The sequence below is a fragment of the Pollicipes pollicipes genome, unplaced genomic scaffold, assembly GCF_011947565.3.
Source record: "Pollicipes pollicipes isolate AB1234 unplaced genomic scaffold, Ppol_2.1 Scaffold_5802;HRSCAF=6872_pilon_pilon_pilon, whole genome shotgun sequence".
NCBI classification, from domain to species: Eukaryota; Metazoa; Arthropoda; class Thecostraca; order Pollicipedomorpha; family Pollicipedidae; genus Pollicipes; species Pollicipes pollicipes.
The window spans coordinates 95,673-112,474 of record NW_023596756.1 but is presented as its reverse complement, the minus strand read 5'-3'; the positions used below and the strand labels follow the sequence as shown (position 1 = coordinate 112,474).

General features: G+C 50.0%; 1 protein-coding gene across 1 annotated transcript; it reads right to left on the bottom strand.

Annotated features, from left to right (window-relative positions):
* Positions 1–316: 316 nt before the first annotated feature.
* On the bottom strand, positions 317–2,256 carry LOC119104089 (trypsin-like). The gene is made up of 3 exons (XM_037227767.1): positions 2,141–2,256; positions 719–1,066; positions 317–482 (listed from the first exon to the last, which is right to left on the bottom strand). The coding sequence occupies exons 1-3, from the start codon at positions 2,254–2,256 to the stop codon at positions 317–319; spliced, it is 630 nt and encodes a 209-aa protein (XP_037083662.1).
* Between the last annotated feature and the right edge of the window lie 14,546 nt (positions 2,257–16,802).

The window sequence follows — 16,802 nt, the reverse complement described above, 5'->3', positions numbered from 1 at the left end:
ACACTTGCTCCAGACGAAATGCACGGCAATCGAGTACAGGTTCAAAGATGCCCGTCAGCTCAGGTTGGCGGGCGGGCGGACCACCGTACTCTAAATGCAGTAGGTAGCGTCTGACCGTGCTGCTCTGGATCCAGGGTGGCCGGCGGGCGAGCGGACCACCGTACTCTAGCTGCAGTAGGTGGCGTCGGCCGTGCTGCTCTGGATCCAGGGTGGCCGGCGGGCGGGCGGACCACCGTACTCTAGCTGCAGCTAGGTAGCGTCGGCCCGTGTTGCTCTGGATCCAGGGCTGGCCGGCGGTCGGGCGGACCACCGTACTCTAGCTGCAGTAGGTAGCGTCGGTCGTGCTGCTCTGGATCCAGGACAGCACCGCTGTAACCCTGGCGAAGACGTCGGGTGTGTTCGCCACGGCGCACGGCCGGCCGAACGAGACGACGCCGATCAGGGCGTACTTGCTGTTCTCCAGCGTGACGAGCGGGCCGCCGCTGTCGCCCATGCAGACCGGCCTTTGCCGCCGGCAGGCAGGCCCCCGGCGCAGATCATGGTTTCAGTGACGAAGCTCCACACGGCCCTGCACTGAGCTTCGGAGCGGACTGGCAGCTCGACCTCCTGCAGCTCCGTAGCCTGCGGCTGCGAGGCGCCGAGCCGGCCGAAGCCGGTGGCGATGGCCGTGGCGCCGGCGTACGTCTGGCCGGCGGTCGGCAGGCACACGGTCGCCCGCCGGCTGTTGAACGTCACCGGACTGGACAGCTTCAGCAGGGAGATGTCGTAACCCTGGCTGTGCGTCACGTAGGACGGGTGATCGATGATGTGACTGAGGGTGTGACGCGACTCACCGTCGGTGACGCTGATGCGGTGGTCGCCCAGCAGCACCTGGATCTGCGACGCCGTGTTGCCACTGGTGCAGTGGGCCGCCGTCACCACGTACCGGTCGTTGATGAGGCTGCCGCCGCACCAGGTGCGGGTCCCGCCGGGGCTGACCAGGCCCGCCTGCCACGGGTACTCGTTGACCTCGGTCTCGACGCCGCCGACCACCCGGGAGGCGCGGTTGGCCACGCCGCAGCTGCAGCTGCCCGAGGGGGGCTGAGTCGTGACGCCCGATCCGGACTCGGCTGTGATGGTGCAGGAGTAACCCGCTCCTGACTACAGAGTAGTCGGCATGAAGTCAATGCTTAGGGCCCCGCTGTTGGAGACAGAGGGACCTTGGGTACCACAAAACTTGTTTCCGTTCACTCGCAGCCAGTCCCATCCGCAGGAGCTGTGAGACTCAATGTTGAACGCAGAACAGCTGATGGATAGAGTTTCAGCACCCTGAACCCGCCGTGAGGCTGTAGAGGCAGTTATAGTTGTTTTCGTAGTTGGAAGGGGTGGTTAGGTGATGTGATCGTGTAGGTACCCACCGCCAGAGCGTGGGCACCACAGGTCAGGGAGTCGGAGGAAGGACGTGGGCCCAGCTGTGATGGTGCAGGAGAACCCGCTCCTGACTACAGAGTAGTCGGCATGAAAGTCAATGCTTAGGGCCCCGCTGTTGGAGACAGAGGGACCTTGGGTACCACAAAACTTGTTTCCGTTCACTCGCAGCCAGTCCCATCCACAGGAGCTGTGAGACTCGATATTGAACGCAGAACAGCTGATGGATAGAGTTTCAGCACCTGAACCCGCCGTGAGGCTGTAGAGGCAGTTATAGTTGTTTTCGTAGTTGGAAGGGTGGTTAGGTGACTGTGATCGTGTAGGTACCCACCGCCAGAGCGTGGGCACCACAGGTCAGGGAGTCGGAGGAGGACGTGGGCCCAGCTGTGATGGTGCAGGAGAACCCGCTCCTGACTACAGAATAGTCGGCATGGAAGTCAATGCTTAGGGCCCCGCTGTTGGAGACAGAGGGACCTTGGGTACCACAAAACTTGTTTCCGTTCACCCGCAGCCAATCCCATCCACAGGAGCTGTGAGACTCGAATGTTGAACGCAGAACAGCTGATGGATAGGTTTCAGCACCCGAACTCGGCGTCAGGTTGTAGAGGCAGTCGTAGTTGTTTTCGTAGTTGGAAGGGATGGTTCGGTGATGTGATGGTGTATGTTCCTGTAGCCAGAGTATGGGCACCACAAGACAGAGTAGTGCGTGCGACTTCCATCCCAGGGGTCAAACGGCACGGGCTCCAGAGACTTGACATCCTGGACGGAAGGCGGTGGTCTTCGTAGCAGAGACGGAGGCGGCTTGGCTGCGGCCACACCCAGAAGAACGACCACCAAGAATGTTGTCATTGTGACTCCTGACACACCGACACACTGACATACTGAGCAGCCGGAGCCGTGCGCGTATAAATACAGGCCAGAAATCTGCTCTTCATTGTCAGCCTTTGTTTTGCTGAGCTTGTCGTGTCCTATTGGTTGAATGTCGACAAAGACAGAGCTACGCAGCGGAATCACTGCATCGCATAGTGCAGCTGGACTGGTGTCGGCGGGGCTCGACGCAGGTGTTAAATCATACAGACGAAAGGAAACTTGCATTTCATCAACGCTACGGATGCGCACGCGTACGGCGTACTGCGAACACGCCGCAAACACGCATGATAGACACTGGTACTGCGTAGCTACACACACATGCGCCGCCACCAATTCTGTGGGAGGGAAGCGCAGCTGTCTCCTGTCACAAAGTGGTGTCTTTCACTTCGATGAGCTCACAGAAAATTGAGAAACTCCTATTTACCGTTCTTGCCAGTGGCTCAGTCCATTAGCAAGTGGTGGGCCGAGCTGGGCCACTTTATACACTTTCGGGGGTCTGAGGCCCCCATACGATGATTTGAGTCCTCCCACGCTCCTCTGAGCCCCCTCAATGCATATGAGCAAAGAGGAATAGTGGGCCAAATAAGTACAGAACAATAGGCTTAACTGTTGGAATGCTAGGTAGTATGCACCTAAACACATCACTATAAGTACTATGTAGATTGCGTACCAGATAACATCCTGTAGGTACAACACGTTTTTATCATGCTTACTCCTTCATATGGTAAGCCAGTCCGCAATGTTTGACAAGTTTTTCAAATTATGCCGCCTGGATTAGAATGAAGAACAATTACCTGAAAAATGTGGCAGCTTTTTAAAGTAGTGTGGCCATGATAAAACGCATGCTTTTCCCAACAGTAGAAAGCGTATGTGTCGCATAATCTGACAATGATGGTTACCCAACACGATCAGCGACAGCAGTATTCACCAGTGGTCCCTTACTAAGGTTTACTAAGATGTTGTTCGATGAATTACACCCTCGCATAAGTTTTCACAAACAGGCGGCTCTCATTTACTTGAAGTGGGAAGTTATTTCCTCTGCAGGAAAACGATTCTAAATCCACGAAATACAATTTCTTAAACTTTGATATCGAGGAAGCAAATGACAATGAATAGCCATTGTAATTCAAGTGCCCGAAATCCGGGTTGAAATCGGGCTTTGGAGGAAGGTGACGTCAATCTTTTTGGCTGAGACCCCCTCCAATCGATTGTGAAAACCATCCTTGGGTGGGCCGCTCTCTCATAAGCTTCGTCTTAAGCATCCACGATTCTTTGCTTTGCGGCAAAAACGTCAAAGCATTACACTTCCCCTAAATGCTTGCACTCTAACGAGGTATCTCGGGGCTCCCAAAGTCGGAATACATCATCATATGTAGGAATGCATTTTTCCCTAATATCATGGTCCTGGTGAGTATTTAACATGCATGCAGTAACAGTATGGGACGGCTCACTCTCCTCCCCAAAAACAGCAACGTACCGTAATGTTTTTCAGGTGTATCCTATCGTGTTCATCCTGTTTTATGTAGTAAAGTGCTGAAATGTTGTTTCATTGCCACATTGCCTTGAATACGTGCACTTCCAACGCATTCGTATGATCAGTTTAGGAATGACACATTGGTATGCTTACTTTTTCATCCTACTCGCAGGCCTAAAAAACAAGGCAATGCCGTTTGTGTTTGCAAAGCGATGTCTCCTTGCATAGCGGATTTCTTCCGAATTAATGCACCAATGTTGAGGTGCAGCTACTTGAGAACAGTATGATCGAATCATATGGATCAGTCCTACCGAGTTACAGCCATCGGATCCATGAACTAAAGGCCTTCAAGGCTTAGGTGAATTCGTGGGATCAGCGCTTGAAAGGGGTAAAAGAAGGGGGTAAAAGAAATCTTACCTGAGGAGGCTTCCACTATGTGCCGTCGCATTAGTCTGACTGGAACGGTCATTGACGGATCAAAATGTGTGCACTCGGTGCTGTTTCGCAAGATCCATCCTGCACTTTACCCCCTTTGAACGAAACTCGGGAGTCTGCGATGAACAGACCTTGCCATGCCGACCAATGCCGGCTGTCTCTGCCATTCGATGTCCGTGACGGTGCCAGCCCCATGACTGCCCCTTGACTGAGCAGCTGCTGAGCCGTCCAGGGGCATCTACTCTAGTGAATGCATTGATACTTCACGACACAGTCAGCAGCTGAGGATGTATGGCGTCGCCAGCCTCTACCCTAGCAGGAAAAGCAGGCACCGCGGGAAATCACACTCAGCACCGTGGGGAAAAAACCTGCACCGTTTCTCAGTCATACCGCCTAAAGGGAATGCTTCCACATTTAAAGATATCGAAGCAAGCATCAGTATTATGATAACAGGCTTACTTGCAACTATTGGTATACTTTGAAGTGGAAAAGACTGCTCCCGACAGTACAACTTCTCTGTTTAGCAAAAATGCTTCTTCAATGCGTGATTGTTTGATTATGTCATCGTACCTTGCGCATCACCGATTGAAAGCCAGTTGACGGCTGCTATATCTGAAAGTTGTGCTCACGAACGCCAGATATGAACGGACACGACAAGTTCTTTTTCCTTTGTCTTGATATCCGTGTGACCAATGGAATGGCAAGTTTTGGATGACGTTATTATGGCGTCATGGATGCCCGGGTGAAACAGTCTCCCCGAAATAGTGTGCACATCTTCGCGGGCGTCTGGCTCAGAAACTATGGGAGTTTATGTTTTAAGAATGGCGGGGCTATGAACTGCACCGAACGATCTTTAAAAAGCGACTTCAGTTCAAGACCTCATACAATGTAGAACTCTCACTTAACCTTTTAACTCTTCCCTTTAAGAAGGGAGGAATCCCTTTCACGCCATTTCTTCTCGCAATCAGGACGGGAGAGTCGTCTTTGAACCGAGTGAGAGGCGAATGGGAGGCGACCTCTATAGAGGGCGGAACGTGTCTGTGATAAAAAAATCGCAGCCAGTTTTACAGCTTCGTATTATTGGCGCATCACTGTAGACGACTGTCAGCTTGACCCACACAACAAATATGAATTTGTCGATTGGGTTGAGTAGAAGTTGAAAATGGATGTTGAGAACAAGCATATAAAGTACATTAAGAAATAACAACAGAAAACAGATGAAATCTGGGCCGGATAACGTGCTTCTAGTAGAAGCCACCGAAGCCGTTGCCGCCGTAGCTGCCGTAACTCTCCGGATAAGTGGCCGTACCACCGTAGCGACCGTCGTAGCCGTTCCAGTAGTTGTTGTAGCTACGGCCCGAGCTGGAGTACCCGCCCAGCGGGCCGGCGAACCTACCAATGAGCCGCACAGTCAAGAACAGTGCCGGGGTTCTCGTAGGTGGTATCTACTGGATGCAATAAGTGAATGGTTGTCGCTAGATGGAACAGGGGGACAAAGCAGTTTTCCATGATTACAGAGTGACAGAGCTAAAGAAACCAAAAAGTCAACTCAGACGAAACAACTGACCGCTAATTATGTGTAAACCTCATCGACATTACATGGTTACGCTATTGATCTACCAATTTTCATAATTTACTCATCATCCACGTAATACTTTACTCCTCATGAACTCAGTACGCTCACCTCCAGCTCATAACATCGAATACGTCCATTTGAATGAGATATGGGGATCACATCACTCCATAACAGGCATTAACAGGCCTCACATAATGACATTACAAGCATTAACAGGCATCATATGACAAAACATGACGGAACACACATATGCTGACTTGTTATGTCTCGCATAATATCATTATGATGCACAATTTGACAGATGGCAAGTTAAGTAGATTGTTCGGTGTATTTTGAGTTTGGCCTAGAAATACTTGTACCTAAAAGTCTTATCAGGAATACCACCCATATCAGCGACCTACACAAGCACATATTTCCATAGCACTTAACACAGTCACTTAATGAAACCCACTAGCAAAACATGAGCTACATTTCACCATTAAAGCTCTAGAACACTGTCGACATGCTTTCGGATGCATCTGCACTGGGTCTCGAGTCCACGTTTTCTTTTGTCTAGGTACGTGTCCATTACATTTCGCCGCTTAACCTAAGTGAGTTTTACGTTCGTGTTGCCATTCTGACATGATCTCTAGATGTGAGTTGGACGTAGTGAAACTACAACCGATGGCAATTTAAGCTGCTCATTAACTGTAATGCTTTCTCTAGTCATTTATTATTAGAAATTCGGGCTCTTGGCAGCTTCGAAGTGAATCCAACAAGTAAAATGGAGCCGTTTTCATTCTATGCTGCCGCATGCGCTCGGCTGGAGGTCAAGCACTTGACAGACCCAAAGCTGGATCAGCAAAAATAGTATTTTATGCCAGGCAAGCTTATAACTGGACGACAAAAACCAGCACGTACAATCCGACGTACCCTCTGAGGCGGCCGTCCGGTCCGAGTCCGCCCAGCCGTCCGTAGCGTCCCGTAGCCAGAGTAGCCGAGGCCGAAGCCACTGAGCAGGCCCTGGTCTGCCGTCTGCGCCAGGCAGAGGGCCACCAGGAGGGCCAGCGTCAGGCCGAAGACGACTGCTCGAGACATGACGAAGCTGCGGTTGGACTGAGCTCGGCGTGAGGTGCAGGTGTGTGTGTGGTGATGCCGACACCCGACACCGCTCTTATACCCGCCCACGGGGAGCCGACCTCCCAGCGCGCGTTCTCTCACGGCCGACGCCTCGGGTGAGCCGACTGTCCGTGACCTCTGCCGATCGCTCGACAGCAGTGCCCATGATCAGGTACTATCTGCGGTCAACTGTGTGCTCCCTGCCGGATGCTGGGAACGGGCACAGACTCTGTGTGTCCCATGATATATTCGCTGTTCCTGGGCACTCTTGTCGAACGATCAGCAGGGGTCGGAGCGGTGCTGACATCACACAAAGTTGACTTAGTCTGCCCGCGCTATGAATATAGTGAGCAGCTAACTTGCAGCCAATTTCATGACGGCAATCTGCAACTTGGAACCATTTGAATCTCAGCCATGCTGACCAAAAATGGCTCTAGCACATCGAGTATTGGTGTTTTGAAAAGTCCTATCGAGTGGAGGAGTCATATAATGTGCTAAGTATCAAAATAAGTGACTAAGGTATTGGAATTGATAGTGGTTTAGATGCCATTAGTTTTAGTTTTATTTCGTGACGTCAGCACCGGAGTTCACATCGGACAGGTAACGCCCGCAATGAACTTTACCATAGAAATCACTTGGGTGAATTTAACAATCTCGTATACAGGCAGAGAAGAGGCGGGATCTAAAACTCATATATATATCTAAGAGAATCTCGACAGATACTCCACTTTCTTGAGCTTTTGATGATGACGTTTAGCTCGTAAGCTTGGCTTAAAGGAAATTTTCCACATTTATGTGGTGTTACGAGCTGAAATAGCCGCCCTAACGTTCATACGCCTAGGCCCAAAGCAGCCTTTTCCATTGGTATAGTATATCACTAGCTACAAGTGGGTTTGTTTCATCATGTCTGTCAGCATGCCATCATCATACCATCATGTTATCGTGATGTTTGTTTCAGTATCTTCAGGATGAAACGTTACTTTTAAATGGTGTATGTAGGTGGTTAGGTTAATTGCGATCTAAATTGCCTAGCAATTTACAAGCGGCATAAGTCTTGGTCTGTCATACAATTTAACTTTAGTATTGGCGTAAAGGCTCATCACACAGTAGACATATTTTGCACTTGCCACCAATTATACCTGTTCAACACAGTCGTATTATATATCACAATCACACCTTGCAAAGTATAACAATTTTACGTTTTTGTATTCATCATCGTATAGACTGTTCAGGAGCGTGATTACCTGCCTCTCTTTTATATGGTTACGTTCGCTGCCGGCAGCTGGACGTCAGTATGTGCGCTTTAGTATGACGATAATATGGCCAATTATGGATAAATGGCGCACAATTCCACAGACTACAACGTATCTGCGTTATCAGTGGTTAGAAGTTTCGCCTGATTCTGCTCTGACATCCAGTCATCTTTGTTGCCGTGTTCGCACCTACTCTGAGGAGGCCTGCTCTGGAGGTTTATTCGAGCCCAGGGACTCGCTAATCAGAGAAGACTTCATCACAGGGAGTACTTCTCACGAGAGCGTCGGCACTGTTCCTGACTGTGCGGCTCATTGGCAGATTCGCCGGTCCCGCTGGGCGGGTACTCCAGCTCGGGCCGTAGCTACCACAACTACTGGAACGGCTACGACGGTCGCTACGGCGGTACGGCCACTTATCCGGAGAGCTACGGCAGCTACGGCGGCAATGGCTTTGGCGTATACTACCAGAAGCACGTTTTCTTGCCGAGACTCAATCTGTTTTCTGCTGTAATGCCCTAAATGGGCAGCTGATTTGTTGTGTGGCAAGCTGCCAATCAGTTACGGTGATGCGCCAATAATACACAGCTTGTGAAACTGACTGAACTGACTTCGTTCCATCACAAGTAGTGTTTGCCTCCACATGCCGCCGTAAGCGTTGGCTCTGTTCAAGAAGACACTGAAGCACCAATGCTGTCGCCCTTAAGACAAAACACTTCATGAGAGGGACGCCAGTGGGAAGCCCCGTTGTCAAGCAGAAGCATCGCGATGTCGCGCAAACAGACAACCTTATTCATGGTTCATTCATAGATTGGCAGGCTTCTGTAGTGTTTCACTTTCCCATGTAGTTATGCATGGCAAACGGGCTTCTCAAAGCGGGCCAGGCTCATCGCAGTCACGGCTATGCTGAGTTGCTTGCAGCAAAACGAAGGACCCGTTCTTCGTTGTCAAATGAGAGTTGTACAGGAGTGTACCTGATGGGTTGCACGCAGATTGCGTTGAACGGCTGCAACAGTGTAAGCGGCTGGAACATCTTGAGAAGTGTGCACAAACGGAATCGCGGAATTGCAATACCTAAATCAACCAGCAATGCTCGCACCTAAAAGGGACCAGTGCATATTGCCACTGCCTAGCGAGGAGAAGGGTGTGAGGCTTGGTTCGAGCTAATGGCTAATTCGCAAGCCTATGACCGCTGCATGTCTCGTCACATCATTCATGGAGTGGAAGCAACCACGTAATTTTGGATGGCATCTACGGAAATAATTTCCCATTCATTGAGTCTTGTTGCCAATGAAGTGGAAAAGCATTCATTGAACATTGCTACTAGGTTGTCTGCGTATTCCCTTCCGTCTTCGCCTAATGCTTCACATTCTCTGACATCTCGTCAAAGCGATAGCCCTTGAAGAAAATATCATCGGTAGAATGCGGCGGAACCTGCTTCAGTACTACCAGACCACCGCCGCGTTCTTCCATGAGTGTCGAATCTTGGGAAGTTACCAGTTAGGTGTGCTATTACGGGACGTGATTTTAGTATTCACTGAAAGACGGGGGGCGTACTTAAGCGGGGCGTGGAAGAGAGTTAGCACAGTAGGCTTGTTCCTCTGCGATTTCTGAACGTTGTTGACGTGGTTTTGAGCAAAGATTGTGGTGTCGCACGTAACTTTTCATACAAAGGTTAAAGTCGTGCTCCCTTCTTGAAAACAATTGAATGCACCTTGGTGGTAACGTGCACACGTTGTTTCATGCCCGGCAGAATTGTTACGAATTGTGTAAATCGTCTTTTTGAATTGACTGTATCGAGTGAGCCAAATCTGGCGATTTTTCTTTGGGGGTGGGGAAGGGGAGCACGTTTGCGAACAGTACGCCCTTCGTCACCCGGTTTTTGTAATCCTCTGAGCGGCAGCGGCGGTCTCTGAGCCCTCGAGCGCCACCACCAGGGTTTGACGCACTCTCTTATTGTTTAGAATGTTACGGTTCTTCTTGCCTTTAGGACGTGTCTCCGTGTTTCAGAGGTGCCATTTGGGCTATAAGGACCCTTCCATATGTCGGGATCCCGTTCATTATCACGGTCATTCCTTTTCGTCCGTTCAGACTACGTCGGAGTCGAATAAGCCTTTGAGGCGAGTGGGAGACGAATGATAGGTGACATCTCAATCGTATTGAAAGGAAACAAAACCTGTCGGCGATAAGCAGATCGTAGCCAGTTTTACAGCCGTGTATCATTGGTGCATCACTGTAAACAGCTGTCAGCTTGACCCACCCAACAAATCAGCTTTTGTTGACGATTGGATTGACTAGAAATTGAAACTAGATCTTCAGAAAAACTATAATGCACATTTAGAATATAATAACAGAAACAGATCTAGTCTGAGCAGGAAGACGAGCTTCTAGTAGTAGACGCCGAAGCCGTTGCCGCCGTAGCTGCCGTAGCTCTCCGGATAGGTGGCCGTACCGCCGTAGCGACCGTCGTAGCCGTTCCAGTAGTTGTTGAAGCTACGGCCCGAGCTGGAGTAGCCCGCCCAGTGGGCCAGCGAATCTGCCAATGAGCCGCACGGTCAGGCAGAGTGCCAATGTTTTCGTAAGCGGTGTCCTGCCGGTTACAATAAGCTATTGGTAGCCTTAGCTGGAACAGAGTGACAAAACAGTTTTACATGGCATCAGAGTAACCGAGCTACAAAAAAGTCAACGTAAACTGAGACCGAACAGCTGGCCACGAATAAGGTAAAACCCTTACCAACCGGTACATGTTAACCTATTGATCTATTGATGTCCACAATTCCCTCATCATTGCAGGTTCCACGTGCGCACCTTTCAGCACTTAACAACAAAGACGACCACTCGAGTGAAATATGGGCATCACATGACACTATGACAAACATTAACGGGCATACATAACAGAAACATGACAGGAGATGGCAATGTGCTGAATTGTTACACCTCGCATCACATCATTTGATGCAAGAAATGATTAGAGGACGAGAATAGCAACGTTTGTATGATTTATCTTGTACTAAGCTTCTGCTAGAAGTATATCTAAATGGTTGTCAGCGATAACGCCCAGAAACTGCCAAGTCCATATTGTCATAAAACTTTACATAGCCATTAACTGAAACCCATTAACCCGACATAGCAGCTACATCTCATCATGTAAGCTCAAGAAAATAGTCAATGTGCATTCAAACTTACGCACACCGGATCTCAGTTCACTGTTAGTTGGTAGCTAAAATTTCGGCATCTTAGAGACTTGAAAGAAAAAATGCTGCGCAAAATGGAAGCCGTTTCCCCTCTAGGTGCCTGCAGCACTTGGCTGGAGGTCATACACTCGGCAGGTACAGACCGGGAACAAGAAGCAATCGTTTTCTATACCAACACCGCTCCAAACTGGACAGCAGAAATCAGCATATACCCTCCAGTGTACCCTCTGAGGCGGCCGTCCAGTCCAAGTCCGCCCAGCCGTCCGTAGCGTCCGTAGCCAGAGTAGCCGAGGCCGAAGCCACCGAGCAGGCCCTGGTCTGCCGTCTGCGCCAGGCAGAGGGCCACCAGGAGGGCCAGCGTCAGGCTGAAGATGACTGCTCGAGACATGACGGAGCTGCGGTTGGACTGAGCTCGGGGTGAGGTGCAGGTGTGTGTGTGGTGATGCCGACACCCGACACCGCTCTTATACCCGCCCGCGGGGAGGCGACCTCCCAGCGCGCGTTCTCTCACGGCTGACGCTTCGGGACATTTAACACACCATCCGGGGCTAATCTACATGCCCGCAGACTCCGTGTGGGGTGAGCCGACTGTCCGTGACCTCTGCCGATCGTTCGACAGCAGCGCCCAGGGCCAGGTGCTGTCTACGGTCGAATGTGTGTTACCTGCCGGGTCCCGGGACGGGCCGACTGACGCCTGAGATCCAGCACGTCCCATGGTCCAATCGCCGACGCCTAGAGGCTGTTGTCGAACGATCGGCGAGAACCACAAGGAGTCGGCAGACACGCCGGTGGGCCCAGATGTTTTAAGATGTCCCGAGGCTGGGGTGCAACATTGCATGTCTGGAGGGGAGGGGCTAACCCCCAATTTTGAGCTGGTCCCAACGGTTGGGCTTGGCCCCGCAATATTGGGGTGCGACCCCACCACGTTTGGGCTGGGCCTTTACAATGTCGAACCTGCCTCCGATAACGTATCAGTGAAGATAAGTAAACTAAAGACAATCTAAGCTTATCTGGCACTCACAATCTGGTAACATACAACTACACTTATATAACACAATAGGGAATAAGCTACGCACAATGAAACCAAACTAACGATCTCTCCATGGCTACGGTGGCTATACGGCGACGCCTATGGGCAATACGGCGACGCCTGCTTCTCAACCTTGTAAAAAGACGCGCACTGTAGACAACTAAATCCCGTGGTGAATGGTAAAAGGAAAAAACAATCAATTGTGCACAATGTCTAATTCGTATTGCCAACGAAGTGACATGTCATGACCTGAATATCAATGTGAGGGTGAAGTAAAACACACGGCCTGCTGCCTAGGAATGTCTAAAACGTGTTGTGCCCTGAGCGTGGAAATATTCACATCTTGTGGTAGGCATGTTTTGGGCATCTTGAAAGATTCCAAAATCGCTTGCATTCCACTTGAGGAAAGTGGCACAGCGATGTGTAAACGTTATGGGCTTTAGAGATTAGAATCAAGTGTTTTGGGTACACTGTAATCCGGTACGTAAACCCGTGGTGCATTCGAATTTAAGATAGTTGTTAGCATATCGTAGTAGTAGCCTGCAAAACATAGATCTTGTCTTACATATTATGCGTAATACGTTATGCGTTATGTTTTACTTACGCATTGCCTTCGGACGTACGAACGGAATGCCTACGTCTCCATATTGTTTAGCATGTAGGGAACCACAGACTCATGACGACCAGTGGCGTAACCTCGATTCCTCATGATGCTGTTATTACTGATCTCAGCTCAGAGAGCCAGCCAGAAAATTGCACAGATGAGTTTTTCTAGCAGGAGGTGAAGATCTCTTTCGCCTAGCGCGGGGTACCTAGCATCCGATATTCTGGCGATACGGGGACCGGAATGCCCTGGTCGATCCGGAGGCCCTCAGAGGGATGCATCATACAGCCGTCCCATCCCTGATGCGGCAGGCCTCTGACCTGGGCATCTGCCGCAGGATCGACGCAGGGTCATGTCACTGACACAAAAGGATCCCTTACCGACACAGGGAGCTCAATAAATGGGGCCGAGACACAACTTTGGCTTATCAGCATCCCCCCTGCTTGAAACCGTACGGAGGTTCCTTGTTCGGTAACGCAACCGCTGATTGCACAGGTCGCTGCATGACTGGGAGTGCGAACCGTTGCATCATCACTTGTCATGCCTCCTGCCATTATCAAAAGGTCCTGATCAACACCGAGAGGCCTTCCGACATTCGAGGTCCTCCCGTTCTTGTCCCCTTCCGGAAAATGTGCTCATGGCAGGCTTTGGACTTGGTGCTGGTGAGCGTCCCTTGTTGAGCACTGTGAGCGCCTGATCAGCGCCAGAGCCCTCATCAAGGCACGACCTTTCGGATTAACATTTGCCCTGCCTTGCCTCGACGTGGGAAGGGGACGCCAACGCCAAAACCGGCGCGGGACCGACTGCTCGGTATTGTCTTCCGGCTGAGGGCTCATCACATGCCCCCCCCCCCCCCCCCACCCCCTCGGCTTGCCGTTGGGACGCTGCGATTGGACCTTGATCGTCGCCCAAATGGACAACAATCAAAGGTTGTCGGAGGGCCCCAAGCAATCATGGGATTCCTCTTCGACGAAACAGCTGATCTACGACTTCGTCAGGGTGGAGACACAGCGTTATGTTGCCCCGATTTAGGTGTTCTTCGAGAATGAAGATGGTGAAGCCTTAAAATGACCCCTTTGGACTTGGTGCCTGCTGAAAATAAACCATTATGGTGCTTTAAAATAAATGTCTGGTGCAAACCGGCTTTGGGACTGTCCCAGGATATCATTCGGGCTGGGAGGCACGATATTGTTCTGCCCCTTGAGAATAAGGGTTTGTGGCCTTCCGAAGTCCTCTCTGGAATTGGACCATCGTTGGCTCTTGAAAATAAAGGATGTGGGTGTCTGAACTATGGTATTAATGCTTCTTTGCCCAATGATCCGATCCAGGATTTCGTGTGCCCCTGTGCCCCTGATGCCTCTCGAAACGTAGCTTTGGGCGTCTCTTAGCGGCAACCCTGGAATTTGGTTGTTTCTTGGAAATGAGGTTAAATGGATCAGAAATGAAGGTTTGGGTGCATCCTCACCATGACATTTCGGTGTCAAGGAAAGGCATCAAAACCTCATGGGTGGCCCAAAGAGGGTGGGTGGCACTGCACCGTTGCCTTCTCCCACCCATCCCTCTGGATACACATCTGTCTACATTGTTCGATTGCTGGCATAATAACGCCATCTTATTTAGACGGTCCTGGAGATTGGCGTCACGTCATTTAATGAAAACTCTGCTCACACTCCGGTGGCTGGCATTACTTCTGTCAGGCAAGAACTCACCAGCCACTTAAAAGCGCTGCCTTTCCGCCAGATTTCTGGAGCGGCCTCAAAGCGTCACCATTTGTGGGTACCGCGGTGTTCGCCATGACAGGCAAGTGCTGTGGCCAAATAGATGCTTGATCTTCTGTGGCAAATGATCTGTCTTGAACCAAAACAGGAATGCAACATTGGTACATGAAATTTTCGGAAGCTATGAAACATCTATGAAAACACCTTTCGCAAATACAAGCACCCATCTGCTGCCTCGTGTTCATCCTCAAAAGGTAAGGTGAACGCGTGCACATCACGGCTAAGTCGCATTTAAAACCTTCTTCAAGTAGTGAGATGACTTCAACCTTTCTATGAATATTACGTTCGATGCCACAAACTTCTTCTCAAAAGCGTGTCAACAATGTCAAAAAATATCAGAGGAAACAAGCCCATTGTGCTATCTCACCCCCCCCCCCCCTCCCCGTTTTTTAATTACGTCCCCGTCTTTCGGTGAGAAGATCCCCATCGTCAGAGCACACTCAACTGGTAGCTTCCCAAGATTCAACTCTCATGGAAGAATGCGACAGTAGTCTGATAGTACTGAAGCAGGTTCTGCCGCATCTAACCATGATATTTTTTTCAAGTGATTTGTCGTTTTGTCGAGATGTCAGAGAATGCGAAGCATCGGCGAAGAGGGAAGGGAATAAACAGAAACCTGGTAGCAATACTCAATGAATGTTTTTCCAATTCATTGACAACAATACTCAATGAATGGATAATTATTTCCGTAAGTGGTATCCAACATTGCACAATTGCTCTCACTCGATGAACGATGCGTAACATGAAGCAGTCAGAGGCTTGCAAATGAACCATTTGCTCGATTCAAGCCATATCCTTCTCCTCGCTAGACAATGTGCAATATGCCCGCTGTTTCTTTTAGGAACGAGGATTACTAGCTGATTCAGGTAGCGTAATTCCGCGATTCCGTTTGTCCACATTTGCCAAAATGTTCTGACCGCTTGCAGTGTTGTACCGTTCAACGCAATCTGGATGCAATCAATCCGATACATTCCGGTGCAATTCTCGTTTAACAACGACAAAGGTCCTTCGTTTTGGTGCAAGCAACTCAGCGTAGCCGTGACCGAGACGAGGCTGGCCCGCTTCGAGAAGCGTATTTGTGCTGAGTAATTACACCATGGAGTGGAACACTACAGAAGCCTGCCAACCTCTGTTTGAACTGTGAATACAGCTACGCATTGCGCGACATCGCGATGCTTCTGCTTGGACAACGGGGCTTCCCAATGGTGTCTCTCATGAGTGTTCTGTCTAAGGGCGACAGCATTGATGGTTCAGTGTCTTCTTGAACAGAGCCAACGCTTACGGCAGATTGTGGAGGCAAAACATGACTGTGATGAAACGAAGCCCGTTGAGCCAATTTTACAGCTATGTATTGTTGGCGCATCACCGTATACGATCACCACCTTGACACACAACACATCAGCATTTGTGGATGATGGGACTGACCATAGATTGAGCATCGATCTTCAGAACAAGCGTACAATGTCCATGTAGGACATTACAACAGAAAACAGGTTGAGTCTGAGCAAGAAAACATGCTTCTAGTATATGCCGAAGCCGTTGCCGCCTGTAGCTGCCGTAGCTCTCCGGATAAGTGGCCGTACCGCCGTAGCGACCGTCGTAGCCGTTCCAGTAGTTGTTGTAACTACGGCCCGAGCTGGAGTACCCCGCCCAGCGGGTCGGCGAAACTGCCAATGAGCCGCACAGTCAAGAACAGTGCCGGCGCTCTCGTGAGAAGCGTGCCTGTGGAGAAGTCTGCTCTAACTAGCGAGCACCAGGACTAGAACAAAGCTGCATAGCAGGTATCGGCGTGAATAGGGCAAAACAAGCTGAATAAATGTCATAGGAAAGCCAGACAAAACAGCTCATCACTGATGACGCAGATGCTTTATCGTCTATGGAATTGTACGTTATTTATTCAAAATCGTATATACTCTCGTCATAATAAAGTGCACATGCTGATGTCTGGCTGCTAGTAAGCGACTGTTACCATGCAAAAGAGAACTGTGAATCACACTCTTGAACAGGCTATACGATGGTGTGTACGAAAACACAAAACTGGTTTGCTTTGCAATTGCATGGTTTACAATTGTTATACGCCGTATGA

Excerpts from the sequence above, each read along its gene's own strand:
- LOC119104089 (XM_037227767.1), bottom strand. The coding sequence starts at position 2,256 with ATGACAACATTCTTGGTGGTCGTTCTTCTGGGTGTGGCCGCAGCCAAG. Across the intron at positions 1,067-2,140 it reads AAGTCTCTGGAGCCCGTGCC|CTGCAGCTGCGGCGTGGCCA; the intron begins GTTTGACCCCTG and ends CCCCTCGGGCAG. Across the intron at positions 483-718 it reads CCGGTGACGTTCAACAGCCG|CGGCGGCCCGCTCGTCACGC; the intron begins GCGGGCGACCGT and ends CATGGGCGACAG.